The following is a 17,137-nucleotide window of genomic DNA, read 5'->3' on the forward strand; positions in this document are numbered from 1 at the left end:
TTAAAAGAAGAGAAAAGTATCCTAATGGTAATGAAAGGGTCAAAGGAAGTTTTGAGAGGCATCAAGAAGCAAGGTTTATATACCCTTGAGGTTGGGGTTGTAAGTGGTTAAATGGATGTGGCATCCACAAAACCTATGCCACATAATGATCTGTGGCATAAGGGACTTGGCCATGTCAGTGAAATATGCATGTTCGAATTGTCGAAACAAAATCTGTTATGTGGTGACAAGGTCGAAAAACTAGATTTTTGTGAACCTTGTGTATTTGGTAAATCATGCAGAGTGAAGTTTAACAAAGGCAAACAAAGAACACATGGATCCCTTGATTATATCAATGCTGATCTTTGGGGGCCTGAAACAAATCCTTCACACCTAGGTACAAGATATTTTCTATCCATAGTTGATGATTACTCACGAAAGTTGTGGGTATTCATTCAGAAAACTAATGATGAAACTTTTGAAAATTTCAAAAGTTGGAAGACTCTGGTTAAAAATCAAACTAGCAAGAACGTCAAGAGGTTGAGGACCGATAATAATCTTGAATTTTGCAATAAGGATTTCGACAACTATTATGTTGCGTCTGGTATTCCAAGACACATAACTACTACATGCATTCCCCAACAAAATGGTTTGACTGAAAGGTGTAATCGAACCATTATGGAAAGAGTGAGGTGCATGTTGTTTAGTGTGGGATTAAAAAAGGTTTTTTGGGTTGAGGCAGTCATGACCGCAATTTACCTGATAAATAGGTGTCCCTAGATTGCTTTGGGGATGAAGACACCTGAAGAAGTTTGGTCGAGACATCTGCCTAATCTCAACAGACTCAGAGTATTTGGCTGTGTAGCCTATGCTCATATTAGGCAAGATAAATTCGAACTTAGAGCTCTAAAATGTATTTTTCTTGGATAGCCTGAAGGAGTCAAAACTTATAGGTTGTCGTGCTTAGAGCCAGGTCACAAGAAGTGTATCACAAGTCGATATGTAGTTTTTAATGAAGCTGGGATGGCTTTCAAGAAAACTGATGAAGTTGGTCGAAGTACGAAGATATCTGTAAAGGAGATGGAACAAGAAGAGATTCCTGTTGAGGTGAAGCATAGTGATGCTGAATTGCATAATCCATATGAAGTCGAAGAAGAAGGACATGTTGCCGATGAAGATGAGGAGACTGATAATGACTACCTGCTGGCAAGATATAGGTCGAGAAGAGTCATCAAGCCACCTCAGAGACTTGGTTATACATATCTCATATTTTATGCCTTAATCTCTACAAGCGATGTTCTGGATGAAGAGCCTAGAAACTAAGGAAGTTATGAGGAGTCGAGACAAGACTGAATGGCTTAAAGCCATGGATGATAAGATGAAATCTATTCATGATAATAACACTTGGGAGTTGATCGAGAAACCTACAAGGGCTAGGTTATTTAGTTGTAAGTGAATTTTCAAGGTTAAAGAAGGAATCGAACGAGTGATGTCAAAGTGATTTAAGGCAAGATTGGTTGCTAGGGGTTTACTAAAAAAGAAGGTGTCGACTTTAATGATGTGTGCTCACCTATTGTAAAGAACATATCCATTAGAATGTTGTTTTCCATAGTTCAACTTATAACTTGAATAGATGGATGTAAAGACATCCTTCTTGTATGGTGATCTAGATGAAACAATCATGATGAGGCAACCTGAAAGATATGCAGAAAAGGGAAAAGACGATTATGTGTGCAAGTTGAATAGGTCGTTATATGGCTTGGAACAATCTCCTTGACAATGGAATATCAGATTCGACAAGTTCATGACACGTTTCACCAGGAGCCAGTTTGACCACTATGTTTACTTCAGACTTCGACTTGGAAATTCACTTGTTATTTTGTTGCTTTATGTGAATGAAATCCTCATAGCAAGCAACAACGTCGAGGTTGTTATGAAGGTGAAGACTGAACTCGATAAGGTGTTCGACAAAAAGTATCTGGGAGTTGCCTCCAGGATTTTTGGGATTGACATCCATAGAGATAGAAAGCAGTCAAAATTATGCTTATCTCAAGAGACATACCTATAGAAGATTCTTGACAAGTTTGACATGTCGAATTCAAAGCCTGTTGTAACAACGATTAATCCTCAATTCAAGTTGAATTTGACTCAAAGTCTTAGTACTGAAGTCAAAAGAGCTTATATGAATATCATTCAATATACTAATATAGTAGGTTCTTTGATGTATGTTATGGTCTGTACGAGGCTAGACATAACGTACGAAGTGAGCCTTGTAAGCAGGTATATGGCCAATCCTGGGAAAGCGCACTAACAAACATTGAAGTGAATTTTAAGGTACATAAATGAGTCTCTGAGAAAAGTATTAATTTATGGTGGAGTTTGTGGTGATGATAACAAAGTATAAATTGAAGGATTTATCAACTATGATTATGCAGGTTGGATTCCAGAAAATCTATTTCTGGATATGTGTTCACTATGTTTGACACAACAATCAGTTGGAAAGTAACACTTCAGAAGGTTCTTGCCTTATCAACCACTGAAACGAAGTATATTGCCCTCATTGAAACTGTGAAAGAAGCATTGTAACTTGAAGGTTTTGTTAAGGAACTGAAACTTCAAGGCCATGTCAAATGTGATAGTTAAAGTGCAATACTTCTGTTGAAGAATTCAACCTATCATGCGCGAACCAAACACATCGAAGTGAGGCTGCATTTCGTCAGAAAGATAATTGAGCATGGAGAAGTCCAAGTGCTGAAGATTTCGACTGATGATAATACTGCTGATATGATTACGAAGACATAGTCAAGTTGCAAGTTTTTTCCACTATATGTAGCTGATAGGACTGCATAATGATAGGTAGTTTGTTTTGTGGTTCAGAATTTGTTCAAAGGTGGAGATTTGTAGCTTATGGGTTATAAGCTAGTGTTATAGAAAACTTTGTCGAAGTTGAAGAGCTCTGTCGAAGTTGAAGAGTTAGTGTAGCTGTCGAAATATGTTAGTTTGTTGTTTAAGTTAGCATGTTAAATTGAGTCAGTCTGTTGACCAATTGTTTAATATGTCAGCTGAAAGATAAAATTTAGTTTTCTTATAAATAACATACTAGTCATCACTTCTCCAATAAATCTCTGATAATCCTAATTAGAGGGAGAAAATGGTGTGATTGAAATTTAATTATAAATACTATTTCTTAATGTATAATTAGATCAAAAATCTAGAGTTATAAACCATTTTGAATTGTCTTTCTTCTCTCTTTCCTTTACTTTGTGGTTTTCTTCCTAATAAAAAGACCCGATCATAGGCATCAATTTTACAACAAATGACTTTAGAGATATATTTTTATTTTAGAGATATGCATATGATTTTGGAGATATTTTGATAGACATTTCCTGTTTTTAGAAATATGATGTATTAGTACAAGTTAATGAGTTAATTGTCATTCCCAATTTGATTGTTACAATTCTAATACATGTTTATGAAAGATTTTGAGTTTATCAGTTATATACTTACTTTGATACATGTATTTTAACAACAAAAATTTTCTGTAACAGAGCCACTAATATTACTTTTGATTTAAGCCAAAGTATAATTTCGTTTGTGTAACAGAGGCTAATTTTTTTGCAAAAGTTTTGATTTAAGCTAGCTAAAATGATGTGCAGGCAACCTACCATATTTTCAATTAGTACCATAGCAATTACAAGTTACAAACAAGTCAATTTGTAATTAGACAAATGAAACAAAAAATGATTAATAGTTAATTACAGTAAGAGATGCAAATATGCAATATTAATTAATGTAAAACCAGAGAAAGTGACTGTCATTTAGATAGACCTCAAAGAGATTACTGTAATTTTTAGGACTGGTAATGTATTTTCCCCAAAAAAAGAATAAACAAACATGTCATGGATTGTAAAAGAAAAGATATTTTTTACAACAAAGGAAAAGATGCTAGCTTTGACTGGAAATATTGAATATGTCCTTTAAGAACAATAAAAGGTAGAAGACAATAAAGGACCTTTTTGTGATGCGAGAGTATAGTAATATTACTATATTTTAAAGATAGCGAGTGGTTATTAACCATGATTCTCTCATTAGAAAATTTCTCGAATCACTTTTCATCCAACAAGCAGTCGCGGGATCTTGGGATACAAAAGGGAATATGTCAATTATTTCCACAAAAAATCATAGTGGAAACGTGCATAATTGAAAGTCCTTAACATTATAATACCACATGAAAGCAAAGTGGATGCTTTTACCGACATGCGTGTCTATATAAAAGCAGTGGTCGAATAAAATGAATGTTTTAACCATGAAATGGGGACTAACCCGTTGGGTTATGATTGAGTTTTGATGGGACGCTAATCATGTTAAGGTGACGTGACACGTTGCTTATTTTGTTTTTGGATTTATCTCAACTTTTTCTTTGTTTGATACTTTGATTGTAACATTGTACTTAAGTTTATTTATGGCACATGTTGTGTTTTACTGGTAAGTAGGAGTACTATTTATAGCTATTAGAAAAAAAAATCATTTCAGTTACGGTAAAAATACGTATTTGATTAATGAATAGTCTTATTTCATAGAAAATTTACAGTCATAAATAGTAAATAATTCTTGTTGTCCGTTTTAAACTGCATTGGAACTAGATAGAAACAAAAAGGGTTCAGCGATTTCGGCTTCGTCTCGTCATGCTATCCCAAAATATCAACGTTCCCGCTCGGATATAAACACAAACACTTGGCCTACACAACTCACGTCTTTCCCATACCCCAAATCACAGAATGAAGTACGTTTTGATCACCGGAGGAGTAGTAAGCGGCCTCGGCAAAGGCGTCACCGCCAGTAGCATCGGCGTCGTGCTTAAGGCCTGCGGCCTTCGCGTCACTTCCATCAAAATCGGTTCTCACTCCTTCTCTAACCACCTTTTCTCTTTTTAAGCAACTCAATTCATTGTAACATTCACTTATTCTCAAAACTTTTTGCGCAGATCCGTATTTGAACATTGACGCTGGGACCATGTCTCCCTTTGAGCATGGAGAGGTTTTTGTTCTTGATGATGGCGGAGAGGTTTTTTTTTTCATATATAGATACATACTTTTACAAGCTTCAATTTGAATTAGTTATGGTTATAGAAGTGTTTAATTTGTTTTTTATTTTACTTGTTGGCTTTTGACTTTTAAAGGTTGATTTGGATTTGGGAAATTATGAGCGTTTCCTTGATGTCACGCTTACAAAGGATAACAACATCACTACTGGGAAAATATATCAGGTGCATGCTTGTTTCATTTCTGTCATGGAGTTAATTTAATACTATATTTTGTGCTGATTTTTAGCTAACTGTTGTTTTTCGTTTCTTGTGATTATTATTATTAGTCTGTTCTTGAGAAGGAGCGTAAAGGGGATTATCTTGGGAAAACTGTTCAGGTAATACACCACAAGTGTGCGTGTGTGCGAGCATGTGATGTATATTTACCTGTTGATTGATTGCTGGATACTTTCTGTGGATGATAAAGAGAAGATTGCTGACCTTGCTGGTGTTTTGATGAAATAGGTGGTTCCACATATCACTGATGCCATCAGAAATTGGATTGAGTCGGTTGCTTTGATCCCAGTTGATGGAAATGAAGACCCTGCTGATGTCTGTGTGATTGAGCTTGGAGGCACTGTGGGTAAGATTTTGCATAACCAATAATGCTTTTGTTGAAAGCTGCTTTATCCTTTTCAATCAATTATGAGGGAGCATAATAACGTTTTTGCTTATTTACAGGTGATATTGAATCTATGCCATTTATTGAGGCTCTGCGGCAATTATCCTTTCAAGTGGGTATGAAAAAGCATATTTTACTTTTACACTAACATTACTTGCTATTTACTAAAACAGTTTTTTGTTTTCAAATAATCAACATAATATAGTATAGTCATTAGTTGAAGCTATTTGCAATATATATATATTAAAGGTGTAAGTACTTTTGTCAAACAATTATTAAGTTTTGTAGATTTTATTGGTTTTTTGTTGCTCAATACATGATATGATCCGAGTACTCAAATAAGTGTGAATTTGTTTGTGCGTGGTGGTATTGATGCTAATTTTATTTAAGGTCAATCTAGACTTCTTAAGTTGGTAGAATTGTCTCTAGATGAATTAATTAATCTTATTAAAAGTGCTTTTATGGATGTTGAGATGAGAATGCTGGTGATGAAATTGGTACAAGTACAACTAGTATTAGTAGTCAGTTGAATAAAGTCAAGGGCCAAGACTTCTTTTAAATAGGATTATTGATGTTTTGTTTTAGTTTTATATTATGACATTGGATTGGGTAAACATACATAATTTTAGTGTTGATTTTAGCGGGAAAAGAAATATTTTGATATGGACCATATAAAGATAAGTGTTTTTGTGTTTATTATGGACACTAGTTTCTCTTTGCAAATTATGATCGTTATGTACTGATATAGTTCTATATTAATAAAGGAATATCGTTTTATCATTTTACAATTTTCACATTTTCATATAGCAATGGAATGTCATCTTATATCGATAAATAACATTTTACTCTCATTATTCCTTCTCAGGGCCTGACAACTTCTGTCTCATCCATGTTAGCCTGATACCAGTGTTGGGTGTAGTGGGGGAGCAAGTACTACTTCATTACTTGTGCATTACAGCTTCAGACATTTAGATATTTTTGTCTCATGTTTAGTGCAATATTTTTTTTCCAGAAAACAAAGCCTACACAACATAGTGTCAGGGAACTGAGAGCATTGGGCCTGACCCCTCATCTTTTAGCAAGTCGCTCTGCTGAGGTATATCATTGCACCAGTTGGTGCCTAGATGCATTTAAAATTGTTATAATGTGTAACAGTGGTTGCTTCAAAGTCTTAAGGTTGAAAAATTTAAGACTTTCTCATACGTTCATACATTCTTTGTATGCACATCATACTGATCTTTTCTTTCTAGCCATGTGAATATTGATGTTAACCAGAGTTACAAAACTCAGGCTCCACATTTAACAACAAACATAATCATTATTTTGCATCTGGTAGTCTAGAAGTATTTGCTGTATTATTCATCCCAAGTCTATGCGACTTTCGAATTGGTTAATCTATTACTGATTGAATCCTATTAAAACACTGCAGTGAACTTTAGTAAGGGTAATGCTAGGATGAGTACTGTTATTAGAGTGAATGTTTGTGATATTGGGCCTTACCGTGCACTGTCATAAGACCAGGTACTGTGTCTGTTGGAGGAAATCTGGATTCTTGGTAAAACAATAAACAGATTGTTGTTGTTAAAGATCAAGGATTGAAACTCAGTGCTATTGCAAAAGTTACTTATGTGGTTATGTGGATTTGACAACTTATGTGACACTGATTTTGCTCTTGCTTCTCCTTGAGATTATGGTCTGACAATTAAGTGGCTCCATTTTATAGGATTATTGCCTCAATAGTTGTACACTTAGGAGAATACAGTGGTTAATTGAATTAATCTGCTCATGTTAATATTTTTTCCCCACAATCTTAACTTGCTGTCAATAGCACAGCCGCTACAGCAGCTATAACCCCTGAGCAGCGCTGTGCTGCTCCCAGACAGGTTGGAGCGTTCCAGATTGGTGTAGTGGCTGCTATAATGGGGGAGGGAAGCAGGAGTGTTTAACGGTGGAAGCAGAGCGAAGCGGCCACTACAGCCCATAACTGGCCAAAAAAGATTATGCCCTACCTTAATTTTAGACTCGTTAAAGGGTTTATTTGGGGTTTTTCGATCTAAAAAAAATCCTAAATCCCTCTCTTCTACTGTACAATATGATTCCTCTCTTCTCTTCGTCTCTGTTTCTTTTTTTTTGTTGACAATCTGTTTCGGTTTCTTACTGTTTCGTCTTCCTCCCCTATTTCATTTCTTTTCCTTTTCCTTCTGTTTCTATTTTTTCTTCTTCTTGACTTCTTTGTATTGGGGAGGATGAAGAGGACTAAAAATCTAGTAGTGGAGGAAGTAACGATGAAGAATTAGGTTTTCATGATGCTTAAACTTTTATGTGTTTTAATGTTTAGTTACTTTAAGTTTTAGAGGCTTAACTTGTCTGCTTGTCTGTTTCCTTAAATTTTGTTGGTATTTACAAGTATATTTTTCTTAAGACTTGTGGCTTTTGTTTCTAATTCTGAATATTTCATGAATTTTGAGTAATTTATTTCATTTTCCCAGAAAAATGTGTTTATGAATATCAACTGTATAATAATTCCTAAATGCATTAAGTAGTGTCTGCTCCACGTTTCTGCTCTGCGATCCAAGATTGATAACTATATTTTCAGTGTTTCTTAAATATTTTCTTCTGTTTGGGAAGCTGTGTCTTTAATGTTAGTTTGGCTATATTGGTAGCTAAAAAATACTGCTATTCAATGTGCAGCCTCTGCTGGATAGCACCAAGGAAAAACTCTCACAGTTCTGCCATGTTCCGGTATGTTTTCAGTGAATTAAGCTTGTTTCTTTTTCCAGGCAAGCTTTGATTTATTAGTTATTGATCTGTATTTTATGTATATTTTTTTCTTCAGATTAACAATATTCTGAATATCCATGATGTACCAAATATTTGGCATATTCCCCTGTTACTTAGAGTGAGTCTCTAATTAAATTTTAGTGCCATTGAGTCTTGGCTATTTATATTTTGTGTAATTGTTTTCCTCTTAATGTCTGGCTTCTATTTCAGAATCAAAATGCCCACCATTCAATTTTGCAGCAGTTTAACTTACTTAGGTGAGTTTTTGATTTGTCTTTTATTTACATAACTGGCCAAAGTATGCAGTATCACATGTATAAATTTTCTAACTGGATGAAGCTTGTTGTCAGATAAAATCCCACGCATAAATTCTGTAGCACTCTAGATATATTGACTAAGAAAAGAACAGGCAAGAGATCTGGATCACATCCCTGGGCCGTCTTCTGGTTGAAAAAAATTATTTTTAAAATTTTGATCAATATTTTATGTTACAGTATATCACTGTAGTGACTAAAAAACTGCTACAGTAATTCAAACAGTGGCTCAATCTTTCCAGCACCTCTTAATACACTATAGTTGATCATGCTCTACATATTGTCTTTTCCCTGTTTTGATTGATGAGAAATTTGAGATGTAGCCCAATAATAAAGAGTGCGTTGATTACAGTCTCAATGGTAATGCAATAAATAATTGTAGCATTTATCTTCCAACTGTCCCTTGCATCTTGTCAACTTGAGTTGATCTTATGATTGTTCACTTATGAACAACTGTAGCACTTGTTTTTTGGTTAGTGGGTTGATCTTGGAATTGTTCACTTATCAAAATATACTTTGAATCTCTTGAAAGTCTTTTCAATTGTTATTTAAGTTTCTGAAAAACTATAGTTCATATGTGGGAATTTCTTAATGATCCAAACAAACAATTAAAATCTGGACAAAATCCAAACACATCATATGTTGATCATATTTTGGAATGTCCTGCTGGATATGTCGTTACTTGTTTTCCATTCTTTTATTGAAAAATAAACCGATAATCGGAAACATTAGTCTGTCTCACTTTTAAATTCCTTTGCAGCCGTGCTACGCCTCCTGATTTGCAGCAATGGACTGAGATGGCTGAGAGCTATGATAATCTTACTGAATCTGTTAGCACTATATATGCCGTTGACAATGCTCTTTCTAAATATATCACAATATTTTATGCATGTGAATGAGAGCATTTTGAACTTTACAGGTTAGGATCGCGATGGTGGGAAAATATGTTGGTCTAACAGATTCATATTTATCCGTTGTAAAGGTGAGCTGATCTTTCCCTTGATATTCATCCCAAGAATGGCAGGATAACAATATATGTTATGGGAATATTGTTTCAAGATTAGTGTATTACTATATAGCTATCAACATTATTTAGATAATAGTGTTTCAATTTTTCTATAAATTTTTTTCTTTGTCTGGTTCTTTCCATAAATTTGATGTCATATTTACTAGCAACGATTTGAGTTTCACATTTTTGCTGTATTCTTAAAACTGCCATCACTTATTGGTTTATGCATGCTTTATTTTATATAATCTAAAGTGTACATATATTTAGAATTTAGAATTGTTTTAATTATTTCTTTGACAACAGTGTTTTTATTTGTTCTAATGTCATCGACATATACTGAATATTTTGATTTTTTTAATGCCTCGTTTATTTAAAGGCCCTACTGCATGCTTGTGTTGCACGCTCAGTGAGACCATCAATTGACTGGATTGCAGCTTCTGACCTTGAAGATGACAGTGCAGAATCTGTAATTTTTTCTTTCAAATTGCATTTGAAGAAATTCAGTTGCTTCTCATTATGCTGGTAATCAGGCTTATCTCATTTTAATTTTGTGGTTTTACTCTTTCAGACACCAGAAGCACATGCTGCAGCATGGAAGACTCTGAGGGTAAGTGCACTAGAAGCACATACAGTTTATGGAAGTTTAGTCTATTCTATCTAGGAAGTGTAGTGAAAAATGTTGAGCCCTTTGAATTTTAATTATGTGATTCCGCTAAATGCTAGACGATTTTTAGTTGAGAAATTAAAAAAAACATATTTTCTCTATGCATTCAATATCTATGATGGAACAGCTGGACTTTCTGTGATGAAATAGTATTTCTTAGAATTTAGATTGGGGCTTAACTCAATCTCAATAAACTGACTTGTAAACATTATTCAGTTTGTATCACTATTTAATGTGGAATTCTCATCAGTTAACACACCCTTTACACCCAAGACTGACTATCTAGAGTATGAGCGGGCTCAATCCCTCAAAATTGGCTTGTAAATACTTCTATCCTATGTGGGACTCTCCACACGATTAATACAATACAAAGAAGGATGTTCTGCTTTTGAACCTGCAATCACAACCATTTTTTGAGGGAATTTTTACTTGCAGAGTGCAGCTTGTGTCTTGGTTCCCGGAGGATTTGGAGATCGTGGTGTGAGGGGCATGATGCTAGCTGCCAAATATGCCAGAGAGAACAACGTTCCTTACCTGGGGATTTGCTTGGGAATGCAAATTTCTGTAATTGAGTTTGCTAGATCAGTAAGTAATTTTCTGTTTATTTGTTATTTGGTTTTTTCTGACTGCATTCTTTTCTTAGTAATTCAACTTTCATTCTTAGGTTTTGGGTTGGGAAAGAGCAAACAGTGTAGAGTTTGATGCCCAAACACCGAATCCTGTTGTAATTTTCATGCCAGAGGTAGGTATACATGTCTGCCCCCACCCCATTTTCCAATTCATTTTCCTTGTTGTAATGTCTGCTAGTCAAAAACAGGGTTCACGGACGCATATGGGAAGTACCATGAGACTTGGATCTCGAAGAACACTCTTACATACACGGGATTGTATCACTTCCAAACTGTATGTGATGTATCTATCTCACTGTAGTATTTTTAACGATAAATGAATGATGAACATGTTAAATATCTCTTTCACGGCATATGTCGTCTCTCTTTTCCGTTAGATAACTTTTTTCTGGCAGTATCTGCATATATGAAATCTCAGGCTCCTTGTTCCTTGGTCTGTCGTTCTGAAGGGCACATGTCAATAATGGTGTCTGGTTGGTTGGTGACCAAGTGCTCAATTATCATCAGAGAATGGTTTGATTAAAATGAATATCTGGACTGATTAAATATGTTTTTTTGTGATATTACATTTCAAATGTGATTGCGATTCAATTCTGCCTTCACTGTAGACTAGACTTCAAGGGAAGGGTAGGGGTGGGCTGGGTGGCTCAATTCTTGAATTCATTCTTCTTGTGCTGCATTATACTGTTCAGTTGCTATAAGACTCCAATATATAGCTGCTTTTAATGATTAATTATGTTCTCAGCACTCATTTTGTGTATGTTAATATCTTCGCATGTTTCTAATTGTCAGGTACGGAAGTTCTGAGTATGTGGATGAACGGCATCGTCATAGATATGAGGTGTGGTTATAACCTTCTTTTTTGGTTACTGTCTGTTCTAGAAACAGGTGTTGAGTAGTCTTCTAATTTTGCATTTGCATTTGCATTGTTCAGGTAAATCCGGATGTCATTGAAACTTTAGAAGAAGCTGGGCTAAAATTTGTTGGCAAGGATGAAAGTGGAAAACGAATGGAGGTATTTTTTCTTCTTGGATAGGGTTTGGATGTTAAACAATATTGACAAGAACTGTAGTTGACTACCTGTAAGTTTCAATTCCACATGGTAGTATTTGTTATCCTGCATTTGTGTTTCTATATTTTACTGTTACACATAATTCACTTCCTTTATTGCTTTCCTGGCAGTTTGAATTTGACATGGGAATATTTGTTATCCTGCATTTGTGTTTCTATATTTTACTGTTACACATAATTCATTTCCTCTACTGCTTGTTTTTCCCATTTTCTCCTTTCTGCATGGAGAACGGAACTGTTTTCTTGATTTTAAGAAATGCTCTCTTGTGCGCAGATCTTAGAGCATCCAAGTCACCCATTCTTTGTTGGCGTGCAGTTTCACCCTGAATTCAAATCTCGGCCTGGGAGACCATCTGCTTTGTTTTTAGGTACACTTCTCACTTATGAATTAGCATTTAATATCTCATGAGAGACCATCTGCTTTATTTTTAGTTACTTTTTAGTTTTCAGTTATGAATTATTCCCTCAATTTCAAAATTTCGGTTTCAAATAATCATTTTCATCCATCATCCATCATCCATCCCTGTTTTGATTATGTTTACTCTATTAAATATTATGACTGCACCTTGAGTGTAGGTCTCATATTGGCGGCAACAGGGAAGTTGGAAGAACACATCACAAGTATTCATGAGAATGGAAGCTGATGTACGATTCTTTACTATAGGACTCATTCCTACATTACTTTTCTAAGTTAAATTGGTTCTCTTAAGGGAAAATAATTGGGACGGCAAGAGAAAGGGAAGTAGGAACAGGAGGAATGGGAAACCCTGAAGTGGAGTATGTGTGCAGCTGCCTCATGCTTCCCTAGGTTGGTTCTCATTCATATCAGTTGCAAAGGAATATTACTTGCATCTTGTCCATTTAGTTCATCACCATAAGTCCCTAGATTAATAATTTTTAATATTAAATTAACTTAATAATAGAGCATATGCTAAAAGGTTGCAAATACTGTTATATCGGCTGCCGTGACGTAATAAAAACAATCATGGCATCTAGAGTTGTAACTTCGTTTAGCTAAGGAGATGTCTGCTTTCCTTGGTTGATAGATTCATCAATTCTCGGCTACACTTAGCTAAATAGTATGGCCAGACCTATTCCCTTAGTTGTATAGATTGCTTTAGAAGTAATACAAATATCATATTTTCTGATATAACATAATTTGTGTCATCGTTTTCGACTTTCATTGCAGAAAATGAAAGTATTGATGATTGTTTGATGTGCATAGAGGTCTGGAGCAGAGCTAAATTCCTTGTGTACACTATAAGGAAGTTACTCTTTTATTTTAAAGCTGACTGTTGCCCCGACACTTACGGATTTATATATTACTACAGTTTAAGAATGTTTCATTGTTCAGTTTACCATGCCCTAAATGTACGTGCGCCTTTTCTATTTATGTTTGCTAATTAGGTTTAAAATTTTCTCAACAAATGAAATTGTTTGAAGATAATATTATAATTATGTTTTATGGTTGTAAATTTTGTCGCATAAGTCTGTGAGTTATATGCCAATCCTATCTGTTTAAAATATTGAAAGTATGTTGTAAGAAAGTTGCACCCAAAAAGTTTTAACGAAAAATAAGGATTTATACTTTGAATGCTATGATCAAGATAAAAAAATGTGATGTCATTTTATTATAGTCTTTTTTGTTAATTTTATCATAATCACAAATTTTTTATTATTGTTATTATTCAGTCAGTTTTTTATACTATCCTATCGTTCGTAGTATAACACGACTACTTGTATTATTATTATTCAGTTTTTTGTAGTATCCTATCGTTCGTAGTATAACACGACTACTTGCAAGTTGAGTTTCGGATTTCATCTTCTAATCATTAGCATTTTTGACAATGCGGGAATTCCTTATTTTCTTCGGTGTTAATAAAGGGTATAAACAAAGTTCAAAGAAAAAAAGAAGGCACATAAACAAGTGACTGTAGTGACATATTCTTTTAAGCTAAAAATTAAGTGGTAACAAAATCCCGCTGTACTGTCTTTCCTCTCATTTTTTGGACAAAAAAAGTTCAAATGATCGTAGCATCAAAAATATAAAAAAAAAGGAAAGTTGAAGTTGATTGCAGAAAATAAAAGAAAGTAATTTTGCATGTATAAGAAGAATATGTCAATTTGTGTCTCTGCTGGGTGTTTCCTTGTTGTATTGTAGAAGAGAAATCTGGCGCTGAAGTCTCATTTGCTGATGGAATTTAGCAATGAACTCATCAGCACGTTTATCTATTCCTTGTACACCAACTTCTTGCACTTCTTCTCTAAAACCCATTTCTTGACACCCTTCAACCCCATGATCAAGTTCTTGGTCATAATCTCCTGCATCAACGAGATCACTATTTCTCCCATTGTCATATTCAACAATACCATCATCATCATCAAAATCATAATCAAAATCAACACGCGAATTTATACACGGAATATGAAAACGCATGGATGATGGACGATACATCTTGACATTGAACATAGGTGTCTCATCGAATGAAAGTTCACGCTCAAAGAAGTGAATTTGATTATCGGGTGTGTTTGTGTGTCCGAGGCGCTTCAAATACTTTGGCACAAGACGCAGCTCCGTCACTAGCTTGCGCCTAAACACACCACTTTTTCTTGCCCACAACAATGAAAGCCGCAGGATGTTCCATGCCCTACGGCCAACATTACGATTCTTCAAAGACATGATGTTGTTATCTTTAACTATATGCTAAAATCTGTTTGAATTAATGTAGGTGAAATACAATGTGAGAAAGAATGTAGTAGCTATATCGAGTGAAGTAGAAACTCTTTTTGAAGATGCAGAATGTTGATGATGTATGGAAATTGATGGTTCTCTTTTATATGTAAAACAGAAATAGAATGATTGATATATTTTGAGAATTTAAGACGCGTAGCGTGGTGTGAGAAAGAGACAGTTTAGTTTTTGTCAGTTTAATGTTTCTATTTAAAGTGTGAACTGTGATCGGAGCCCAAAGACAAAGTGCCAACTCGTTAAGGACACGTCTTTACAATACGCGGTTGGAAACAACCTGGAACATTGTTTGTTGTTGAGAAATACATATTTTTTGAAAGCCAATAAAATGTTAGTAAGGGTTATTTTGGAAATTTTCATGTGCAAAATAGAGAGATGGGACCCACGGTCACATGAAATGAAGGCTGCTTTTAGTTGGATTACAGTTGAACACCGTTTGGACTTTGCTTGCTTTCAAATTAACGTCTCACACGATTATAGTATTCCTTTGTTTTTAAACAAAGTTAAGGTACTTTGAACAAGTAAACGTTTGCTTAATGCCAGTGGTCTTAGAAACTAAACTTCTAGTTCTACTAATATTGTATTGTGGGTCCACTGCTCCAACAACCATTCGGCTGTTGAAACTTCAAAGGAACTCTGTTGAAATTGGGCTCACATTGGTTGGTTGGGTAAAATGAATATGTTATTGTGAACAGTGCTTATAGCTTGATTTTTAGTTACAGTAGGATTAAGGGTAGCAATATTTTACATTCTTTATGCCAACAAAATTTTAGTGTTTTTGTTTTAGAGTAACAATAACAACAAGATTCTAGTTACAGATCAATTTCACATTAATTTTAAAAAAAAGACTACTCTATATAATTCAATTGCAATGAACATACATAGCAGACTCCAAGTCAACGAAACTATAGAGCCCAATCTCTTTGAGACTCGCATGCCGCTTCAGTCCCACATTATTGATCTCATTCCAATGACAATTCTCGTAGCCCATAATATCTATTGATGATAAATATTTATCTAGTTATTCTTATGTATAGGAATTTTATTTTAAAATAATCATGTATTTCAATTTTTTTAAAATAATTAATAATTCAAAAAAAATACCAAAATAATCAGATTTTGAAGAGGATGCGTCAGGTGAATTGGTGCATCCCTAATGCATTAAGAGGAGGCGTCAATAGCATTGACACATGCATTGGACCCCTCATGAGGAGGCGTCAATGTTATTGGCGCATGCATTGACCCTCATGAGGAGATGTCAATGCTCCAGGCGCCAAGGTCCAATGGATCGTGTATGTGCCAATTCATCTAGCGCATACACCCCTTGTATTTTGTTTTATTTAATTTTTATAATTTATAATTTTTTTTATTTAATAAATAAAAAATAGTAATGGAAAAAAATAAATTTATTGATGATGTAATAATTGGTTACATTGAACTGACAATAAACTAATGACCGCCCCGATTATAACGCCCCCCTGTTCCACATCCAGGTGTGTTAGTTTGTCTCCGAGGTCTCCCACGATTTTCTTGAGGTGTTTGAGGTCTTTGTGTGTTGACCTGATCGAGCGATGGTTGGTGGGAAGGTCTGGCGGAAGTTCCAGTGGTATTTGACAGATGTGTCATCATTTGTTCCCAATATCCAGTTCGTTGGGGTTGGATGAATTAGGGACGGTATAGTAGCCCAAATTGGGCCATTGAGTCGTTTTGGAAACGAAGCAATGATTCTTGGGCGTACTATAGTTAAACAATGGTTGGGTGTTATGTTGATGGGATGTTTGGGTGGTCATTGGTGGAGGGCTACGATGAAGTGACCCACATGAATCACCCGGGCTATAGACGGTTGTGGTTGCGGGGTTTGATTCTTGGTATTCTTTTTGGGTGGGTGGTATGAATGGATTGCGACGCTGGATGGTTGGTTGTTGGATTGATGGCATGAACGGGTTGCGAGGTTGGGTGTTTGGTTGTTGTGTGTATGTGGTAGGTTGAAGTTGTGTGGTTGGTTGTTGGGTTTGGGTGGGTTCACATTGGTGTTGGGTGGGGAATTATTATGGGGCGTACGATGACGAAGCAAGTTGGCGTGGATCCATCAAATACCGCGACTCAGATACAAATTGTTGAGTTGTTACCGACCTAAACCATGCCATATATTGTTGAGTTAGTCTTGCACCATAGATGACTGATTCATTTAAGATGTGTTGTCGTCGATTCCTCCATTGACGACACATCTCTTTTG

The 17,137-nt window shown here is 35.2% G+C and overlaps 2 protein-coding genes across 2 annotated transcripts; one reads left to right on the plus strand and one right to left on the minus strand.

Moving 5' to 3' along the window:
- The first annotated feature begins 4,604 nt into the window (after window positions 1–4,604).
- On the plus strand, window positions 4,605–13,627 carry LOC127091011 (uncharacterized). The gene is made up of 23 exons (XM_051029504.1): window positions 4,605–4,875; window positions 4,964–5,043; window positions 5,159–5,245; window positions 5,350–5,400; window positions 5,528–5,645; window positions 5,744–5,800; window positions 6,550–6,614; window positions 6,697–6,780; window positions 8,376–8,426; window positions 8,521–8,583; window positions 8,676–8,722; window positions 9,540–9,609; window positions 9,699–9,761; window positions 10,165–10,254; window positions 10,357–10,395; window positions 10,888–11,037; window positions 11,117–11,194; window positions 11,270–11,355; window positions 11,874–11,922; window positions 12,016–12,096; window positions 12,427–12,520; window positions 12,729–12,960; window positions 13,342–13,627. Exons 1-22 carry the CDS (start codon window positions 4,758–4,760, stop codon window positions 12,794–12,796), a joined length of 1,689 nt encoding a protein of 562 aa, XP_050885461.1. The 5' UTR covers window positions 4,605–4,757; the 3' UTR covers window positions 12,797–12,960; window positions 13,342–13,627.
- Window positions 13,628–14,072: 445 nt separating this feature from the next.
- Window positions 14,073–15,062, minus strand: LOC127091013 (uncharacterized). The gene has a single exon (XM_051029505.1). The coding sequence runs from the start codon at window positions 14,830–14,832 to the stop codon at window positions 14,272–14,274; it is 561 nt and encodes a 186-aa protein (XP_050885462.1). The 5' UTR covers window positions 14,833–15,062; the 3' UTR covers window positions 14,073–14,271.
- Window positions 15,063–17,137: the final 2,075 nt, after the last annotated feature.

Source organism: Lathyrus oleraceus, chromosome 6 (genome assembly GCF_024323335.1).
Source record: "Lathyrus oleraceus cultivar Zhongwan6 chromosome 6, CAAS_Psat_ZW6_1.0, whole genome shotgun sequence".
NCBI classification, from domain to species: domain Eukaryota; kingdom Viridiplantae; phylum Streptophyta; class Magnoliopsida; order Fabales; family Fabaceae; genus Lathyrus; species Lathyrus oleraceus.